Source organism: Heptranchias perlo, unplaced genomic scaffold, assembly GCF_035084215.1.
Source record: "Heptranchias perlo isolate sHepPer1 unplaced genomic scaffold, sHepPer1.hap1 HAP1_SCAFFOLD_475, whole genome shotgun sequence".
NCBI lineage: Eukaryota > Metazoa > Chordata > Chondrichthyes > Hexanchiformes > Hexanchidae > Heptranchias > Heptranchias perlo.
The window spans coordinates 142,274-159,690 of NW_027139490.1; the positions used below are offsets into that span (position 1 = coordinate 142,274).

A 17,417-nucleotide genomic window follows, 5' to 3' on the forward strand; every position below is an offset into this window, starting at 1 on the left:
TGACCTCCCCTCCATCATAAGGTCAGAAATGGGGATGTTCGCTGATGATTGCACAGTGTTCAGTTCCATTCGCAACCCCTCAAATAATGAAGCAGTCCGAGCCCGCATGCAGCAAGACCTGGACAACATCCAGGCTTGGGCTCATAAGTGGCAAGTAACATTCACGCCAGACAAGTGCCAGGCAATGACCATCTCCAACAAGAGAGAGTCTAACCACCTCCCCTTGACATTCAACGGCATTACCATCGCTGAATCCCCACCATTAACATCCTGAGGGTCACCATGGACCAGGTCAGAAGCTGGGTATTCTGCAACGAGTGACTCACCTCCTAACTCTCCAAAGCCTCTCCACCATCTACAAGGCACAAGTCAGGAGTGTGATGGAATACTCTCCATTTGCCTGGATGAGTGCAGCTCCAACACCACTCAAGAAGCGAGACACCGTCCAGGACAAAGCAGCCCGCTTGATTGGCACCCCATCCACCACCCTAAATATTCACTCCCTTCACCACCGGCGCACGGCGGCTGCAGTGTGTACCATCCACAGGATGCACTGCAGCAACTCGCCAAGGCTTCTTCCAAATCTCCAAAACCCACGATCTCTACCACCTAGAAGGACAAGGGCAGCAGGCACATGGGAACACCACCACCTGCATGCTCCCTTCCAAGTCACACACCATCCCGACTTGGAAATATATCGCCGTTCCTTCACCGTCGCTGGGTCAAAATCCTGGAACTCCCTTCCTAACAGCACTGTGGGAGAACCGTCACCACACGGACTGCAGCGGTTCAAGAAGGCGGCTCACCACCACCTTCTCAAGGACAATTAGGGATGGGCAATAAATGCCGGCCTTGCCAGCGATGCCCACATCCCATGAATAAATAAAAAAAAACCTCACCTCACTCACTCGGCACAGACTGCGACACCTCACCTCACTCACTCACTCGGCACAGACTGCGACACCTCACCTCACTCACTCACTCACTCGGCACAGACTGCGACACCTCACCTCACTCACTCACTCGGCACAGACTGCGACACCTCACCTCACTCACTCGGCACAGACTGCGACACCTCACCTCACTCACTCACTCACTCGGCACAGACTGCGACACCTCACCTCACTCACTCACTCACTCGGCACAGACTGCGACACCTCACCTCACTCACTCGGCACAGACTGCGACACCTCACCTCACTCACTCGGCACAGACTGCGACACCTCACCTCACTCACTCACTCGACACAGACTGCGACACCTCACCTCACTCACTCACTCACTCGGCACAGACTGCGACACCTCACCTCACTCACTCACTCACTCGGCACAGACTGCGACACCTCACCTCACTCACTCACTCACTCGGCACAGACTGCGACACCTCACCTCACTCACTCACTCGGCACAGACTGCGACACCTCACCTCACTCACTCGGCACAGACTGCGACACCTCACCTCACTCACTCACTCGGCACAGACTGCGACACCTCACCTCACTCACTCACTCGGCACAGACTGCGACACCTCACCTCACTCACTCGGCACAGACTGCGACACCTCACCTCACTCACTCGGCACAGACTGCGACACCTCACCTCACTCACTCGGCACAGACTGCGACACCTCACCTCACTCACTCACTCGACACAGACCGCGACACCTCACCTCACTCACTCGGCACAGACCGCGACACCTCACCTCACTCACTCGGCACAGACCGTGACGCCTCACCTCACTCACTCGGCACAGACTGAGACGCCTCACCTCACTCACTCGGCACAGACTGAGACGCCTCACCTCACTCACTCGGCACAGACCGTGACACCTCACCTCACTCACTCGGCACAGACCGCGACACCTCACCTCACTCACTCACTCACTCACTCACTCGGCACAGACTGCGACATTGCTCCAACTCAAATTTCACATAAGTCACAGCTAGGCATCTTTCAATTACTTTTTCGAAGTCAATGACGATTTTCAACACATACATACGGGAGCAGCAAAACTCTGTCCCAACAGGCACAATGAGGCCAGATAAACTTTACAGATACAGTTTGTGCTCTTTGTACCTCCCAGACCCGAATGTATCCGTCAACTCCCCCTGTGACGAGAATGGAGTGGTCCTGGTTGAATCGGACGGTTTTCTGAAGTGCATCTGCGCTGAAGTCAGTGTGTACAACGTGAAGTGGCTCCACTACCATCTCTCCCGTCTCATTCCGGACAAACCCGCTCACGTCACCTGCCATCTTATTGCCTGACTTTCGTTTCCTGGCTTCAGTCTTCTTTACTGCTGAGACACACACACAGGAAAGGGATGAGAAGGGGGAAGAGTTGAGATGAAAGAAAGTCGCAGAGACAGATGGACTGTGCATGAGAGAGACCGGGGGGGCAGACAGAGTGGGAGAGAGAGACACACAGACAGGAGCGGGGGGGTGGCAGACAGAGTGAGAGAGTGACAGAGAGACACACAGACAGGGGGGGGGGGGGGGGGGAGGCAAACAGAGTGAGAGACCGACCGGGGTGGGGAGACAGAGTTAGAGAGAGACCGGAGAGGGTGGGGGGGGGCAGACAGAGAGAGAGAGAGACTCCCACAGACTGGAGGTGGGGGGGCAGACAGAGTGAGAGAGACACACACAGACAGGGGTGGGGGGGGGGGCAGACAGAGTGAGAGAGAGACACACATAGACAGCAGGGGGGGGGGGGCAAACAGAGAGAGAGAGAGACTGGAGGGGGGGGGGGGCAGACAGAGTGAGAAAGAGACCGGGAAGGGGGGGGGGGGGCAGACAGACAGAGAGAGAGACCAGGCTGGGGGTGGGGGCGCAGACAGAGTGAGACACCGGGGGGGGGGGGGGGGGGGCAGACGGAGTGAGTCAGACAGACTGACAGACAGACACACCCCGACCCGGGGGGGCAGACAGAGTGAGAGAGAGGGGGAAAGAGCGGGGGACGGGGCAGACGGCACGAGGGAGGGGGCGGCAGACAGCGACTTGCTTTTATCTGTTAAAAAACTCATATCTGAGATGTACAAACCCTCACCCTTTACAAAAATAAACACAGGCAAATTGTTGGGACAAAGTAGAAAGACAACGCAGAGATGGGTTCTTGGGGCTTCTTCCCTTCAAAATCCCAAGGCCGCAAAACGCAAAGCAATTTCAATATATAAACTGGGAGATTGGGAGTTTGAATGAAAATTCCCAGTAAGCACTGACAATTCCAGCCTTACCTGTGTCCTCATTTTTAGGCGTTTTTCCCCCCGCTAGTTTCCCTTTGTCCTCTTGGAATCGGAGGATGTGACAAGTGGCATCCTGTCCCACTGCAAGAATATTCTCAGCCACTGCCATATTCATAGTGGCTCGCGTCTCTGTGTCATGGGAATGAACGAGGGTCGCTGACAGGCTTCCTGTGATACGCTCCAATCGCAAGAAATGCTGGCAGACAAAAGAAAGAATCAGAGATAGTAAAAACACCAGTTAAGGTCCTCGGGCAAATCATCATTATTGATCATAGAGACGTGCGTGTGTATGCGTGTGCGTGCGCATGCACACGATACGGTACTAACACAGACTGGGATAATAATAGTGCAAAGGGCAAAGAGGGGGAGGAATTCCTGAAATGTGTACAAGAGAACTTTCTTGATCAGTGTTTCCAGCCCAACGAGAAAGAAAGCAGTGCTGGATCTAGCTCTGGAGAATGAAGTGGGGCAAGTGGAGCATGTTTCAGTGGAGGAGCATTTGGGAACAGCGATCACAATATCATTAAATTCAGAATAGTTATAGAAAAGGACAAGGAACAATCAAATATGAAAATACTAAATGAATACTTCGCATCGGTCTTCACTAGAGAAGAGGATGTTGCCACTATCACAGTAAAGGAGGAGGTGGTAGCGATATTGAATAGGATAAAAATAAAGAGGAAGTACTTAAAAGGTTGGTAACACTCAAAGTAGAAAAGTCAACCAGTCCAGATGGGATGCATTCTCGGTTGCTGAGGGAAGGGTGGAAATTGCAGAAGCTCTACCCACAATCTTCCAATACTCCTTAGGCATGGGGGTGGTGCAGAGGATTGCAAACGTTCAAAAAGGGAGAAAGTGATAAAACTGGCAACTACAGGCCAGTCAGCCTAATGTCAGTGGTAGGAAAACTTTTAGAGACAATAATCTGGTTTCTTTGAAATTAATTGAAACTTGGAAAAATATGGGTTAATAAATGACAGCCAGCAAGGATTTGTTAAAGGCAAATAGTTTTTGATTAACTTGATTGAGCTAGTTTGAAGTAACAGAGCAGATTGATGAGGTTAATGCGGTTAATGTTGTGTATATGGACTTTCAAAATGCGTCAATGTGTATATTGCATGCGTCGGTCTGTATATCGTATGTGTTGGTTTGTATATTGCATGCGTCGTTGTGCGCGCGTCGTGGTATGTATGTTGGTGTGTATATTGTATGTGTCAAGAAAGAAAGACTTGCATTTATATAGCGCCTTTCACAACCTTGGGATGTCCCAAAGCGCCTTACAACCAATGAAGTACTTTTTTAAAAAAAAGTGTAACCACTGTTGTAAGGTAGGAAATGCAGCAACCAATTTGCACACAGCAAGGTCCCACAAACAGCAGATAATGTTTTAGTAATGTTGGTTGAGGGATAAATATTGCTCTTTGAAATAGTCCAATGGGATCTTTTATGTCCATCTGAGAGGGCAGACGGGTCTCGGTTTAACGTCTCATCTGAAAGACGGCACCTCCGACAGTGCAGCACTCCCTCAGTACTGCACTGAAGAGTCAGCCTGGATTATGTGCTCAAGTCTGTGGAGTGGGACTGTGAACCCACGACCTTCCAACTCAGACCAGAGTGCTATCAACTGAGCCACAGCTGACACTTGTGTGTATGTTGTATGTGTTCGTGTGTACACCGTATGTGGCTGTAATGTATACACATGGTGTGTACAGTATATTTAAGGGTAGATGGTATAAACTCGACAGGACTCACCACTCCGTTGCTGATGCCGGTCTTGGATGCGCCTCCTCCCCCCGCAGTCACCACCAGGTCGGCCCTCGGGACGCTGACGGTGTAAAGAGGGAAGGGAGCGCGGTATAACTCGGGAGCACCGCGGCGGCCCATGGCCCGGAGCCGGTAGCTGAGCTCAGGCTCTGGGCTCTCTCGGCCTTTGCTCTCTCGGGCTCAGGGCGCTCGGGCCTCGACTCTCAACATTCGCTCTCTCCGGTGACGCGGATCACAGAACACATCAGCACTTGGCGACTGACACGTGACCTATTGAGGGGCGTGGTCTTCGGGTGCCATGTCTGTGCGGGGCAGTGTGTTAGAGGAGCGACGACCGCCATGTCTGTGCGGGGCAGTGTGTTAGAGGAGCGACGACCGCCATGTCTGTGCGGGGCAGTGTGTTAGAGGAGCGACGACCGCCATGTCTGTGCGGGGCAGTGTGTTAGAGGAGCGACGACCGCCGTGGGAAGGAGGAAGCCTCCGAAAGCTTGTGGAATTTAAAATAAATTTGTTGGACTATAACTTGGTGTTGTAAAATTGTTTACAATTGTCAACCCCAGTCCATCACCGGCATCTCCACATCATGTCTGTGTGGGGCAGTGTGTCGGAGGAGCGACGGGCGCCATGTCTGTGCGGGGCATTGTAAACAATTTTACAACACCAAGTTATAGTCCAGCAATTTTATTTTAAATTCACAAGCTTTCGGAGGCTTCCTCCTTCGTCAAGTGAACGATGTGACGTTCACCTGATGCCGGAGTCAATGTTGAGGACTCCCAGGGCCACTCCCACCCGACTGTGTCTCACTATGCCCACACCTGTGGTGGGTCTGTCCTGCCGGTGGGACAGGACATACCCAGGGATGGTGATGGAGGAGTTGGGACGTTGGCTGGTAGATATGATTCTGTGAGAATGTCTATGTCAGGCTGTTGCTTAACTAGTCTGTGGTACATCTCTCACCTGACGAAGGAGGAAGCCTCCGAAAGCTTGTGAATTTAAAATAAAATTGCTGGACTATAACTTGGTGTTGTAAAATTGTTTACAATTGTCAACCCCGGGGCATTGTTTTAGAGGCGCGCCGGGCGCCATGTCTGTGCGGGGCAGTGTTTTAGAGGCGCGCCGGGCGCCATGTCTGTGCGGGGCAGTGCGTCAGAGGAGGAATGGGCGCCATGTCTGTGCGGGGCAGTGTGTCAGTAAAGCTCTCTCTACGCTGTTCCATCCTACTATTGTTCCACGTACTTCAGTATCGTCTGCAAATTTGGACACTGCTCCAATAGCCTAATATCCAAATAATTGACACGCGGTCCCAGGACAGAACCCTGTGGGACACCACTATTCACTTGCAACTACTCCGAGAAACTGCCCTTAACTCCTAGTCTCCGTTTCTTCCATTTTAACTAGTTTTTAATCCCATTATCTACCCTTCCCCAATTCTATCCTCACTTGGACATACATCACCACTCCATCATCTTCGCATAGTTAAAATCCCAGCATTCTCTCCCCAACGCCGTTGTGGGATTGTCATATAAACTCAACTGGTTCACTAATGTGACTCCAGTCCTACATCAACATGGTTGATTCTTAACTACCCTCTGAAGTGGCCTGGCAAGCCCCTCAGTTGTATTAAACCACTACAAAAAAGAGTAAGAAAAATAAAACCAGACAGACCGCTCGGCTGCAACCCAGGCATCGAATCAGGACACGACGAAGGCACACCCAGCTCAGTTGAACCTGCAAAGTCCTTCTCACTAACATCTGGGGACTGATGCCAAAGTTGGAAGAGATGTACCACAGACTAGTTAAGCAACAGCCTGACATAGACATTCTCACAGAATCATATCTACCAGCCAACGTCCCAACTCCTCCATCACCATCCCTGGGTATGTCCTGTCCCACCGGCAGGACAGACCCACCACAGGTGTGGGCATAGTGAGACACAGTCGGGTGGGAGTGGCCCTGGGAGTCCTCAACATTGACTCCGGACCCCATAAAGTCTCATGGCTTCAGGTCAAATGTGGTCAAGGAAACCTCCTGCTGATTACCACCTACTGCACTCCCTCAGTTGATGGATCAGTACTGCTCCATGTTGAGCACCACTTATAGGAGGCACTGAGGGTGGCAAGGGCACAGATTATACTCTGGGTGGGAGAACTTCAATATCCATCACCAAGAGTGGGTCAGTAATACCACTGCTGACTGAGATGGCAGGAAATAAAATTAAGTAAAGTAAAATCAAAACAAAGTAAAATAAATAAATGAACATTTCAATATATTTTTCCCAACTGCTCTCACTGGGGCTCAACTCTTGGGGTCTTTCTAATTCCACTGGTCATTAGAAGCTCCAAACCAAGATGGAGCTTTAATCTGTATCTAACCCATGCTGTACCTAGTATCATAGTAGGTACAGCAGAGGAGGAGGCCATGCAGGATCTGTCCAATTAGTCCCATTCGCCTCCTCATTCCCCATAGCCCTATAAATGTTTTCCCTTCAAGTATTTATCCAATTCCCTTTTGAAAATTACTATTGAATCTGTTTCCACCGCCCTTTCAGGCAGCGCATTCCAGATCATCACAACTCACTGCATAAAAAATGTTTCCTCATGTCGCCTCTGGCTCTTTTGACGATCACCTTAAATCTGTGTCCTTTGGTTACCGACGCTTCTGCCACTGGAAACAGTTTCTCCTTGTTTACTCTGTCAAAGCTGTTCATGATTTTGAACACCTCTATCAAATCTCCCCTTATCCTTCTCTGTTCTAAGGAGAAAACCCCAGCTTCTCCAGTCTCTCCACATAACTGAAATCCCTCATCCCAGGTACCATTCTAATAAATCTCTTCTGCACCCTCTCTAAGACTTAGACATCCTTCCTAAAGTGTGGTGCCCAGAATTGAACACAATACTCCAGCTGAGGCCTAACCAGGGTTTTATAAAGGTTTAGCATAACGTCCTTGCCTTTGTACTCAATGCCTTTATTACTAAAGCCCAGGATCCCATATGTTTTTTTAACAGTCTTCTCAAATTGTCCTGCCACCTTCAAAGATTTGTATATCTGCACCCCCAGGTCTCTCTGTTCCTGCACCCCCTTTAAAATTGTACCATTTAGTTTATATTGCCTCTCCTCATTCTTCCTACCAAAATGAATCGCTTCACACTTCTCTGCATTAAATTCCACCTGCCATGTGTCTGCCCATTTCACTAGTCTGTCTATGTCCTCCTGAAATCTGTTACTATCCTCCACATTGTTTACTACATCTCCAAGTTTCGTGTCATCTGCAAACTTTGGAATTATACCCACTATACACAAGTCCATGACATTAAAATCATAGGACCATAGAATCATAGAAATTTACAGCACAGAAAGAGGCCATTCGGCCCATCGTGTCTATGCCGGCTGAAAAAGAGCTATCCATTCTAATCCCACATTCCAGCTCTTGGTCCGTAGCCTTGTAGATTACGGCACTTCAAATGCATATCCAACTACTTTTTAAATGCGATGAGTGTTTCAGCCTCTACCACCCTTTCAGGCAGTGAGTTCCAGACCCCCACCACCCTCTGGATGAAAAAATTTCTCCTCAGCTCCCCTCTAATCCTTATACCAATTACTTTAAATCTATGCCCCCTGGTTATTGACCTCTCCGCCAAGGGAAATAGGTCCTTCCTATCCACTCTATCTCATAATTTTATACACCTCAATTAAATCTCCCCCCAGCCTCCTCTGTTCCAAAGAAAACAACCCCATGTCCATGACATTAGAATCATAGGACCATAGAATCATATCCAATCTTTCCTCATAGCTAAAATTCTCCAGTCCTGGCAACATCCTCATAAATCTCCTCTGTACCCTCCCTGGTTCAGGGGAATAATTGGATAAGGGTCTGTTCTGGGCGCTACCACCCCGCGCCCAACGGACCCTCCGCAGGCAGCATGTGAACTTCGTGCTGCCTGCTACTTACTCTGAAATCTCCGTGCAACAAGCGCAGCCCTCGCTGCTGAGAGGATGCACGGAGAATTAGGAAGTTGGAAATGGGGCGTGGACAGCGCACGTCATCAGCTGACTGCACTACTTAAAGGTGCAGGCACATTTCCAATGGCAGATACACAGCCAAGGAGGAGAAGGGAGAATGGCATCACGAGTAGCTGAACCAGCAAGAGAGCGGGCACCAAGATTCTCCGACAATGCTCTGGAAGGTGTGGACCAGAGGAGGGCAGCCATGTACCCGCAGGGTGGCCGGAGACCGTCTAGACTAAGCTACGTAGGCATTGTCAGACTGTGGCACAGGAGGTGAATGCGAGGAGCATTGTACCACGCACGTGGGTGCAGTGCCGCAAGAAATTTAATGATTTGACACGAGTGGTCAAGGTGAGTGAATGCAAGTGTCAAGTGGCACATCCGACCAACTGCACCACTGCTCCATGCATCACACTCCCCGTCACCCACCCACCCACAAACACTGCCCATCCATACGCAATGCTGCATCTCACCCGCACATAATACCACACTTGCAGGCCACACAACCACCACTCAAGTCACACAAACTGACAGCTATTCGACCATGACAGGCACATCACCCACACACCTTGCAGGACACTCACTGACACACTGACCTCTGTCTTGCAGGAGAAGGTGGCGTATAACACCCGCCAGCAGGAGGGACCTGAGGCTGGACGGGCACGTCTATACGTCCTCACCCACCTAGAGGCGACGGTGCTGCGGATTATTGGGAGGGCCGTCGCTGCAGCCGTTACAACGTTCCACGCTGGAGGTCCCGGTCAAGGGGGTCTCTGCATATCTAATGATCCTTCTCCTTTTCCACATCTCCCTCCTCCCATAATCTTTTCTGACTCACGTGCTGCACACGCTGTCAGCACACACCTCTTACTTGCTCCTCTCCCCACTCCACAACTCAACCCGTTTCCCTTTGTCATTGCAGATACCCAAGAACACGTGGCGGCACTGCCCGAGGAGGAGGAGGGGGAGGGGGAGGGGGAGGGGGAGGACACTGAAGCCACACCATCACTCGATCTGACACTTGCTTCCACCAGCTCAGAGACTGACACTGCGCGTCCTTTCGAGGTTTAGGTTAGAGGAGGGTTCTGCATGTGGTGAGACACCGAGCACAAGTGATCAGGAGCCGGGCGGAGGGAATGGATACCACAGGAGCCAACTCGCCGGAGGGTGAGGTCGTTCACTAGTTCTCTGCAGAGGAGTCAGATGAGGACTTCGATGGGCCAGGCTACAGAAGACGGCTGATGGGCGTACACCAACAAATGCTTGGGGCACTGGAAAGCCTGCCAGAGAGCCTGCGCATAACGAGAAGGGGCATGGAGGAGTCCAGCTCCAACTTGGCGCAGGGCTTTGCGCAGAGCTTGGAGCCCATCCTTTCCAACATGGAACGGGTGGTCACCTCCATCAGCCCACCTGTGGAACCCACCATGATGCAGTGTCTGATGACTGATGTCACAGCTTCCATTGCAGCACAAACATCTGCCATCCAAGATCTGACTGCTGCATTTGTAGCTCAGACTGCTGCTATCGTGGGTCTGGGGACCACTGTGGAACGGGGCTTCCAGGGCATCACAGCACTCCAGCAATCCGTTCTCCAGCTGATCACCAGGATTGCTGAGGCGCTGGCCCAGGAGAGTGGCAGTGGCGCCATGGCAGTCGGACCTGCTGTCCTCTCTCAGGACAAGACGATTCCTGCTCCCTCCCCTGCCACACTGCCAGTGCCCCTGTTGTTGCCTGTCGGCCAGCCAGGGCAGACTGTTGCAGCCCATGCTGAGATGGTGCAGTCTGAAGCCGGGCCCTCCCGGCCCAGAGCTGCTCGAGGTCGTCCTCCAAGGCCATCTGCACGATCCTCCATTGAAGGCCAGCAGCCTCCCACCACCCAGGCTCCAGCCACTGGGGAAGCACCTCGTAGGAGCACTAGGATAGGTAAAGGCACACGGACAACAGGCACTGAGGGAATGCATAAGGGTGAATAGTTTTGATATATTTGCATATTTTCATTTATTAATCCATAAATGAGAGTTTGATTTGGCATTTGGTGGTGGTTTTTATTCATGCAATGAGCTGAGAGGGGCACCAATGTGTAATCTGATGGAGGGTGATTTGATTGTCTTGTGGGAGTGGAAAGGTGGGGAGTGTAGGACTGTTGGTGAGTTGGGGGATGTAGTTCCAACTATTGATAGCGGGCACGGATCAGGCGAGCATGCACAGCCCTTGCAGACAAGGCATGTGGTTCCTGCTGCACCCTTGCGTCTTCCTCCACCTCCTCTTCCGGCTCCAAACCCTCCTCCTGCTCCTCCTCAGCCTCTTCCTCCTCCTGCTCCTCCGCCTCTTCCTCCTCAGCCTCCTCCTCCTCCACCTCTGGCTCAGGATCTTCTGCAGTCATTGGAGTCTGGTCCCTCATGATGGCGAGGTTGTGCAGCATGCAGCAGACCACCATAAATCTGCCCACCCGCTCAGGGAGTACTGCAGGGCTCCTCCAGACCGGTGCAGGCAGCGGAAGCGTTGTTTGAGCAGGCCTATGGTATGCTCCACGATGTTGCGTGTGGCAGCATAGCTCTCATTATAGGCCTACTGTGCACGTGTGCGTGGATTCCTGACTGGTGTCATGAGCCATGTCGTGAGGGGATAGCCCTTGTCGCCCAGTAGCCAGCCTTTGACTTGCCGAGTCAGATGAAAGATAGCTGGCACATTGGACTGCCGCATGACGGAAGGCATCGTGACTGCTCCCAAGGTAGCGGGCATCGACCTCCAAGATGCGATGCGTGTGGTTGCACACCAGCTGCACGTTGAGGGAAGCCCTTTCGGTTGACAAAGACGGCCGAGTTGATGTGCGGGGCACGCAGGGCAATATCCATGCAGTCCATGGCACCATGCACCATGGGGAAGCCAGCAATGTGGGCGAACCCCCGTGCTCGCTCGTTCTGATTGTCTCTGTGGAGAGGGAAGGTGATGAACCTGTTCCTCATGTGGTACAGTGCGTCTGTGACCTCCCTTATGCAGCATTGCACTGCATACTGCGAGATGTTGCACATGTCGCCAGCAGAGGCCTGAAATGCTCCTGAACCGTAGAAATTCAGCACCACGGTGACCTTCACAGCCACAGGCAATGCTGTCCTCGCCCTGCTCTGAGGCTGCAGTTGTGGCCGCACCAGTTGACAGATCTCGGTGACGGCTTCCTTGGTGAACCTCAGGCGTCGGATGCAATCCTCCTCGGTCATGTTGAGGTAAAAGAATTGATCCCTGAAGGCCCTCATTGGGTAGGGCCTCCTGCTCAATGCCCTGTGCCTCCTCGTCCTGCGTCTCCTCACAGCTTGACCTGCTAGGCGTGGCCTCTCTGCATGCTCCCAGTCATGCTCAATGCCCAACAGGAGCCCTAGCAGACCGCCCATGGTTGACAGGAATGTTGTTCAACCACGGTTGTAACTTTCCGACCTGTAAGGCAATACCTGCCAAAGGACTCTCAAAAGTAGTGTAGGAACTCTCAATAAGAATAGGGATCTTTCAAAAACACTTCTTACTCCTCCAGTAGCCAGAACAATAATCCAGCAACTAACCTGCAAAACCTGCATGGCCCTTTAAATAGCGCTGGTTGGGGGTCCTTCAGGCACTGTAAGAAACGTTTAGATGGTCAGAGATAAGACTGCGTTGAGTTGAATGTTAAGGTCCAAAATTGTGTCTATCACTTTAAATCAGCGTTGCTCACTGATTGCAGCCATTTTCTCCCTATTTTACATGCTTCCAGCGTTCGGGATTAGCACATGCCCTAACTCTTATACCAAGATGGCGTTTGGTGCACGTCACGCAGGAAACGTGCGTGTGCATCCATGACACCATCTTGGATGTCGGAGGGGCCATCTAGTGCCAATACAACGGGCGCTACATGGCCCAATTTAACGCCCATCTTTCCTGTAATGTGGTGACCAGAACTGTATGTACATACAAACATACGAATTAAAAGCAGGAGTAGCCCATTTGACCCCTCAAGCCTGCTTTGCCATTTGATAAGATCATGGCTGATCTGATTGCGACCTCAACCCTCCGTTCCCGACTACCTACGATAACCTTTGACTCCCTTGTTAATCAGGAATCTCTCTAACTCAGCCTTAAAAATATTCAATGACCCTGCCTTCACTGCTCTCTGGGGAAGGGAGTTCCACAGACTCACAACCCTCTGAGAGAAAAAAATTCTCCTCATCTCCGTCTTAAATGGGAGACCCCTTATTTTAAAACTGTGGCCTCTAGTTTTTTTTTTATTCGTTCATGGGATGTGGGCGTCACTGGCGAGGCCGGCATTTATCGCCCATCCCTAATTGCCCTTGAGAAGGTGGTGGTGAGCCGCCTTCCTGAACCGCTGCAGTCCGTCCGTGAGGGTTCTCCCACAGTGATGTTAGGAAGGGAGTTCCAGGATTTTGACCCAGCGACGATGAAGGAACGGCGATATATTTCCAAGTCGGAATTGTGTGTGATTTGGAGGGGAATGTGCAAGTGGTGTTGTTCCCATGTGCCTGCTACCCTTGTCCTTCTAGGTGGTAGAGGTCGCGGGTTTGGGAGGTGCTGTCAAAGAAGCCTTGGCGAATTGCTGCAGTGCATCCTGTGGATGGTACACACTGCAGCCACAGTGCGCCGGTGGTGAAGGGAGTGAATGTTTAGGGTGGTGGATGGGGTGCCAATCAAGCGGGCTGCTTTGTCCTGGATGGTGTCGAGCTTCTTGAGTGTTGTTGGAGCTGCACTCATCCAGGCAAGTGGAGGGTATTCCATCACATTCCTGACTTGTGCCTTGTAGATGGTGGAAAGGCTTTGGGGAGTCAGGAGGTGAGTCACTCGCCGCAGAACACCCAGCCTCTGACCTGCTCTTGTAGCCACAGTATTTATATGGCTGGTCCAGTTAAGTTTCTGGTCAATGGTGACCCCCAGGATGTTAATGGTGGGGGACTCGGCAATGGTAATGCCGTTGAATGTCAAGGGGAGGTGGTTAGACTCTCTCTTGTTGGAGATGGTCATTGCCTGGCACTTATCTGGCGCGAATGTTACTTGCCACTTATCAGCCCAAGCCTGGATGTTGTCCAGGTCTTGCTGCATGCGGGCTCAGACTGCTTCATTATTTGAGGGGTTGCGAATGGAACTGAACATTGTGCAATCATCAGCTCCTTGGTGCCACACTCGGTCAAATGCTGCCTTGATGTCAAGGGCAGTCACTCTCACCTCACCTCTGGAATTCAGCTCTTTTATCCATGTTTGGACCAAGGCTGTAATGAGGTCTGGAGCCGAGTGGTCCTGGCAGAACCCAAACTGAGCATTGGTGATAGCACTGTCGACGACACCTTCCATCACTTTGCTGATGACCGAGAGTAGACTGATGGGGCGGTAATTGGCCGGATTGGATTGTCCTGCTTTTTGTGGACAGGACATACCTGGGCAATTTTCCACATTGTCGGGTGGATGCCAGTGTTGTAGCTGTACTGGAACAGCTTGGCTAGAGATGCAGCTAGTTCTGGAGCTAGTTCTAGTCTCTCCCACAAGGGGAAACATCCTTTCAGCATCTATCCCTTCCAGTCCCCTCAGGATCATATATGTTTCAATAAGATCACCTCTCGTTCTTCTAAACTCCAGTGTATACAGGCCCAACTTGTCCAATCTTTCCTCATAAGATCACCCCCTCATCCCAGGAATCAGTCGAGTGAACCTTCTCTGAACCGCCTCCAAAGCAATTATGTCCTTTCTTAAATAAGGAGACCAAAACTGCACACAGTATTCTAGATGTGGTCTCACCAATGCCCTGTTCAACTGCAGCAAAACATCTCTACTTTTATATTCCATTCCCCTTGCAATAAATGGCAACATTCCATTTGCCTTCCTAATCACTTGCTGTACCTGCATACTAACTTTTTGTGAATCATGGCCGAGGCAACCCAGATCCCTCTGTACCTCAGAGTTCTGCAATCCCTCTCCATTTAAATAATATACTGCTTTCCTATTCCTCCTGCCAAAGTGGACAAGTTCACATTTCCCACATTATACTCCATCTGCCAAATTTTTGCCCACTCACTTAACCTATCTATATATGACCATAAGACCATAAGAGATAGGAGCAGGAGAAGGCCATTCGGCCCCTCGAGCCTGCTCCGCCATTCAATGAGATCATGGTTGATCTGATTTTTACCTCAACTCCACTTTCCTGCCTTTTCCCCATATCCTTTGACTCCCTTGCTGATCAAAAATTTGTCTAACTCAGCCTTGAATGTATTCAATGACTCAGCCTCCACAGCTTTTTGGGGTAAAGAATTCCAAAGATTCACGACCCTCTGGGAGAAGAAATTCCTCCTCATTTCCGTCTTAAACGGGCGACCCCTTAGCCTGAGACTATGCCCCTAGTTTTAGATTCCCCCATGAGGGGTAACATCCTCTCAGCATCCACCCTATCGAGTCCCCTCAGAATCTTGTATGTTTCAATAAGATCTCCTCTCATTCTTCTAAACTCCAATGAGTATAGACCCAACCTGTTCAATCTTTCCTCATAAGACAACCCTTCCATACCTGGAATCAACCTTGTGAACCTTCTCTGAACTGCCTCCAATGCAAGTATGTCCTTCCTTAAATAAGGGCACCAGAACTGTACGCAGTACTCCAGGTGTGGTCTCACCAGCACCCTGTACAGTTGTAGCATGACTTCCCTGCTTTTATGCTCCATCCCCCTGGAAATAAAGGACAATATTCCATTTGCCTTCCAGATTACCTGCTGCACCTGTATGTTGACTTTTTGTGTTTCATGTACGAGGACACCCAGGTCCCTCTGTACCGCAGCATTTTGTAGTATTTCTCCATTCAAATAATATTTTGCTTTTTTATTTTTCCTCCCAAAGTGGATGACTTCACATTTTCCCACATTATATTCCATCTGCCAAATTTTTGCCCATTCACTTAACCTGTCAATATCCCTTTGCAGACACTTTGTCCTCATCGCAACTTGCTTTTCCACCTATCTTTGTATCATCAGCAAATTTGGCCACAAGACACTCTGTTCCTTCATCCAAGTCATTGATGTATATTGCAGACTCCTTATGTCCTCTTCACAACTTACTTTCCTACCTACCTTTGTGTCATCAGCAAATTTAGCGACCATACATTCGGCCCCTTCATCCAAGTCATTGCCATAGATTGTAAATAGTTGAGGCCCAAGCACTGGTCCCTGTGGCACTCCACTTGTTACATCTTGCCAATCTGAAAATGACCCATTTATGCCTACTCGCTGTTTCCTGTTAGCAAACCAATCCTTTATCCATGCTAATATGTTACCCCTTACACCATGAGCTCTTATTTTGTGTAGTAGCCTTTGATGTGGCAAAAGCCTTCTGAAAGTTCAAGTACACCACATCCACAGGATCCCCTTTATCCACGTTGCTTGTTACTTCCTCAAAGAACTCTAATAAATTGGTCAAACACAATTTCCCTTTCACAAAGCCATGTTGACTCTGCCTGATTGCATGGGATTTTCTAAGTGCCCTGCTATAACCTCCTTAATCATAGATTCTAGCATTTTCCCTATGACAGATGTTAAGCAAACTAGCCTGTAGTTTCCTGCTTTCTGTCTCCCTCCTTTCTTGAATAGAGGAGTTACATTCACTATTTTCCAATCTGATGGCATTCTTCCAGAATCTAGGGAATTTTGAAAAATTAATACCAATGCATCTACTATCTCTGCAGCCACTTCTTTTAAGACCCTAGGATGATGGCCCAACTAAGAGTTCTATATACAATTGCACGGAGTATAAGGAATAAATTAAATGAACTACAGGTTCAAATTCAAATTGGAGGGTATGACATGATAGCTATTACTGAGACATGGCTGCAGGATGGTCAGGATTGGGAACTAAATCTACCGGGTTATAAGGTCTACAGGAGAGACAGGGAAAATGGAAGAGGTGGGGGAGTAGCCTTAATGATTAGAGATGAAATCACATCAATGATAAAGGAGGATATAACGAGAGGTAAGCAGCCAACAGAGACCTTATGGGTTGAATTGAGAAATAGGAAAGGATTTAAGACTATAGTGGGAATTGTGTATAGGACCCCTGGCAGCAGCTCTGAAGTGCTGGATTGTATAAATGCAGAGATTAGACAAGCGTGTAAGAAAGGCATAGTGGTCTTAATGGGGGACTTTAACCTTCACATAGATTGGGGAAGCCATGATGTGGAGATGCCGGTGATGGACTGGGGTTGACAATTGTAAACAATTTTACAACACCAAGTTATAGTCCAGCAATTTTATTTTAAATTCACAAGCTTTCGGAGGCTTCCTCCTTCCTCAGGTGAACGAAATGAAATCCTCGAAATGAAATCGCATTTATAATTCACAGAACAATGCTTGGTGATTACAGACAGTTTTTTCAACTGCCCGTTGCCAAGGCAATCA

At 50.0% G+C, this 17,417-nt stretch overlaps 1 protein-coding gene and 1 long non-coding RNA gene across 3 annotated transcripts in view; one reads left to right on the plus strand and one right to left on the minus strand.

The window, feature by feature from the left end:
• The window catches only part of LOC137313768 (guanine nucleotide-exchange factor SEC12-like), a 55,914-nt gene extending 50,664 nt beyond the window's left edge, over positions 1 to 5,250 (minus strand). The window contains exons 1-3 of one of the 2 annotated variants that reach the window (XM_067979558.1): positions 4,991 to 5,250; positions 3,230 to 3,434; positions 2,076 to 2,293 (exon numbers count right to left, since the gene is read on the minus strand). In XM_067979558.1, the coding sequence (XP_067835659.1) occupies positions 2,076 to 2,293; positions 3,230 to 3,434; positions 4,991 to 5,122 (555 nt within the window). In that variant the 5' untranslated portion in view covers positions 5,123 to 5,250. Of the gene's footprint in view, positions 1 to 2,075; positions 2,297 to 3,229; positions 3,435 to 4,990 lie in introns of both variants that reach the window. The other variant, XM_067979557.1, reaches the window with a different exon arrangement.
• Positions 1 to 17,417, plus strand: part of LOC137313769 (uncharacterized) — a 60,228-nt gene that overhangs the window by 34,611 nt on the left and 8,200 nt on the right. The gene's annotated exons all lie outside the window — the stretch shown is intronic.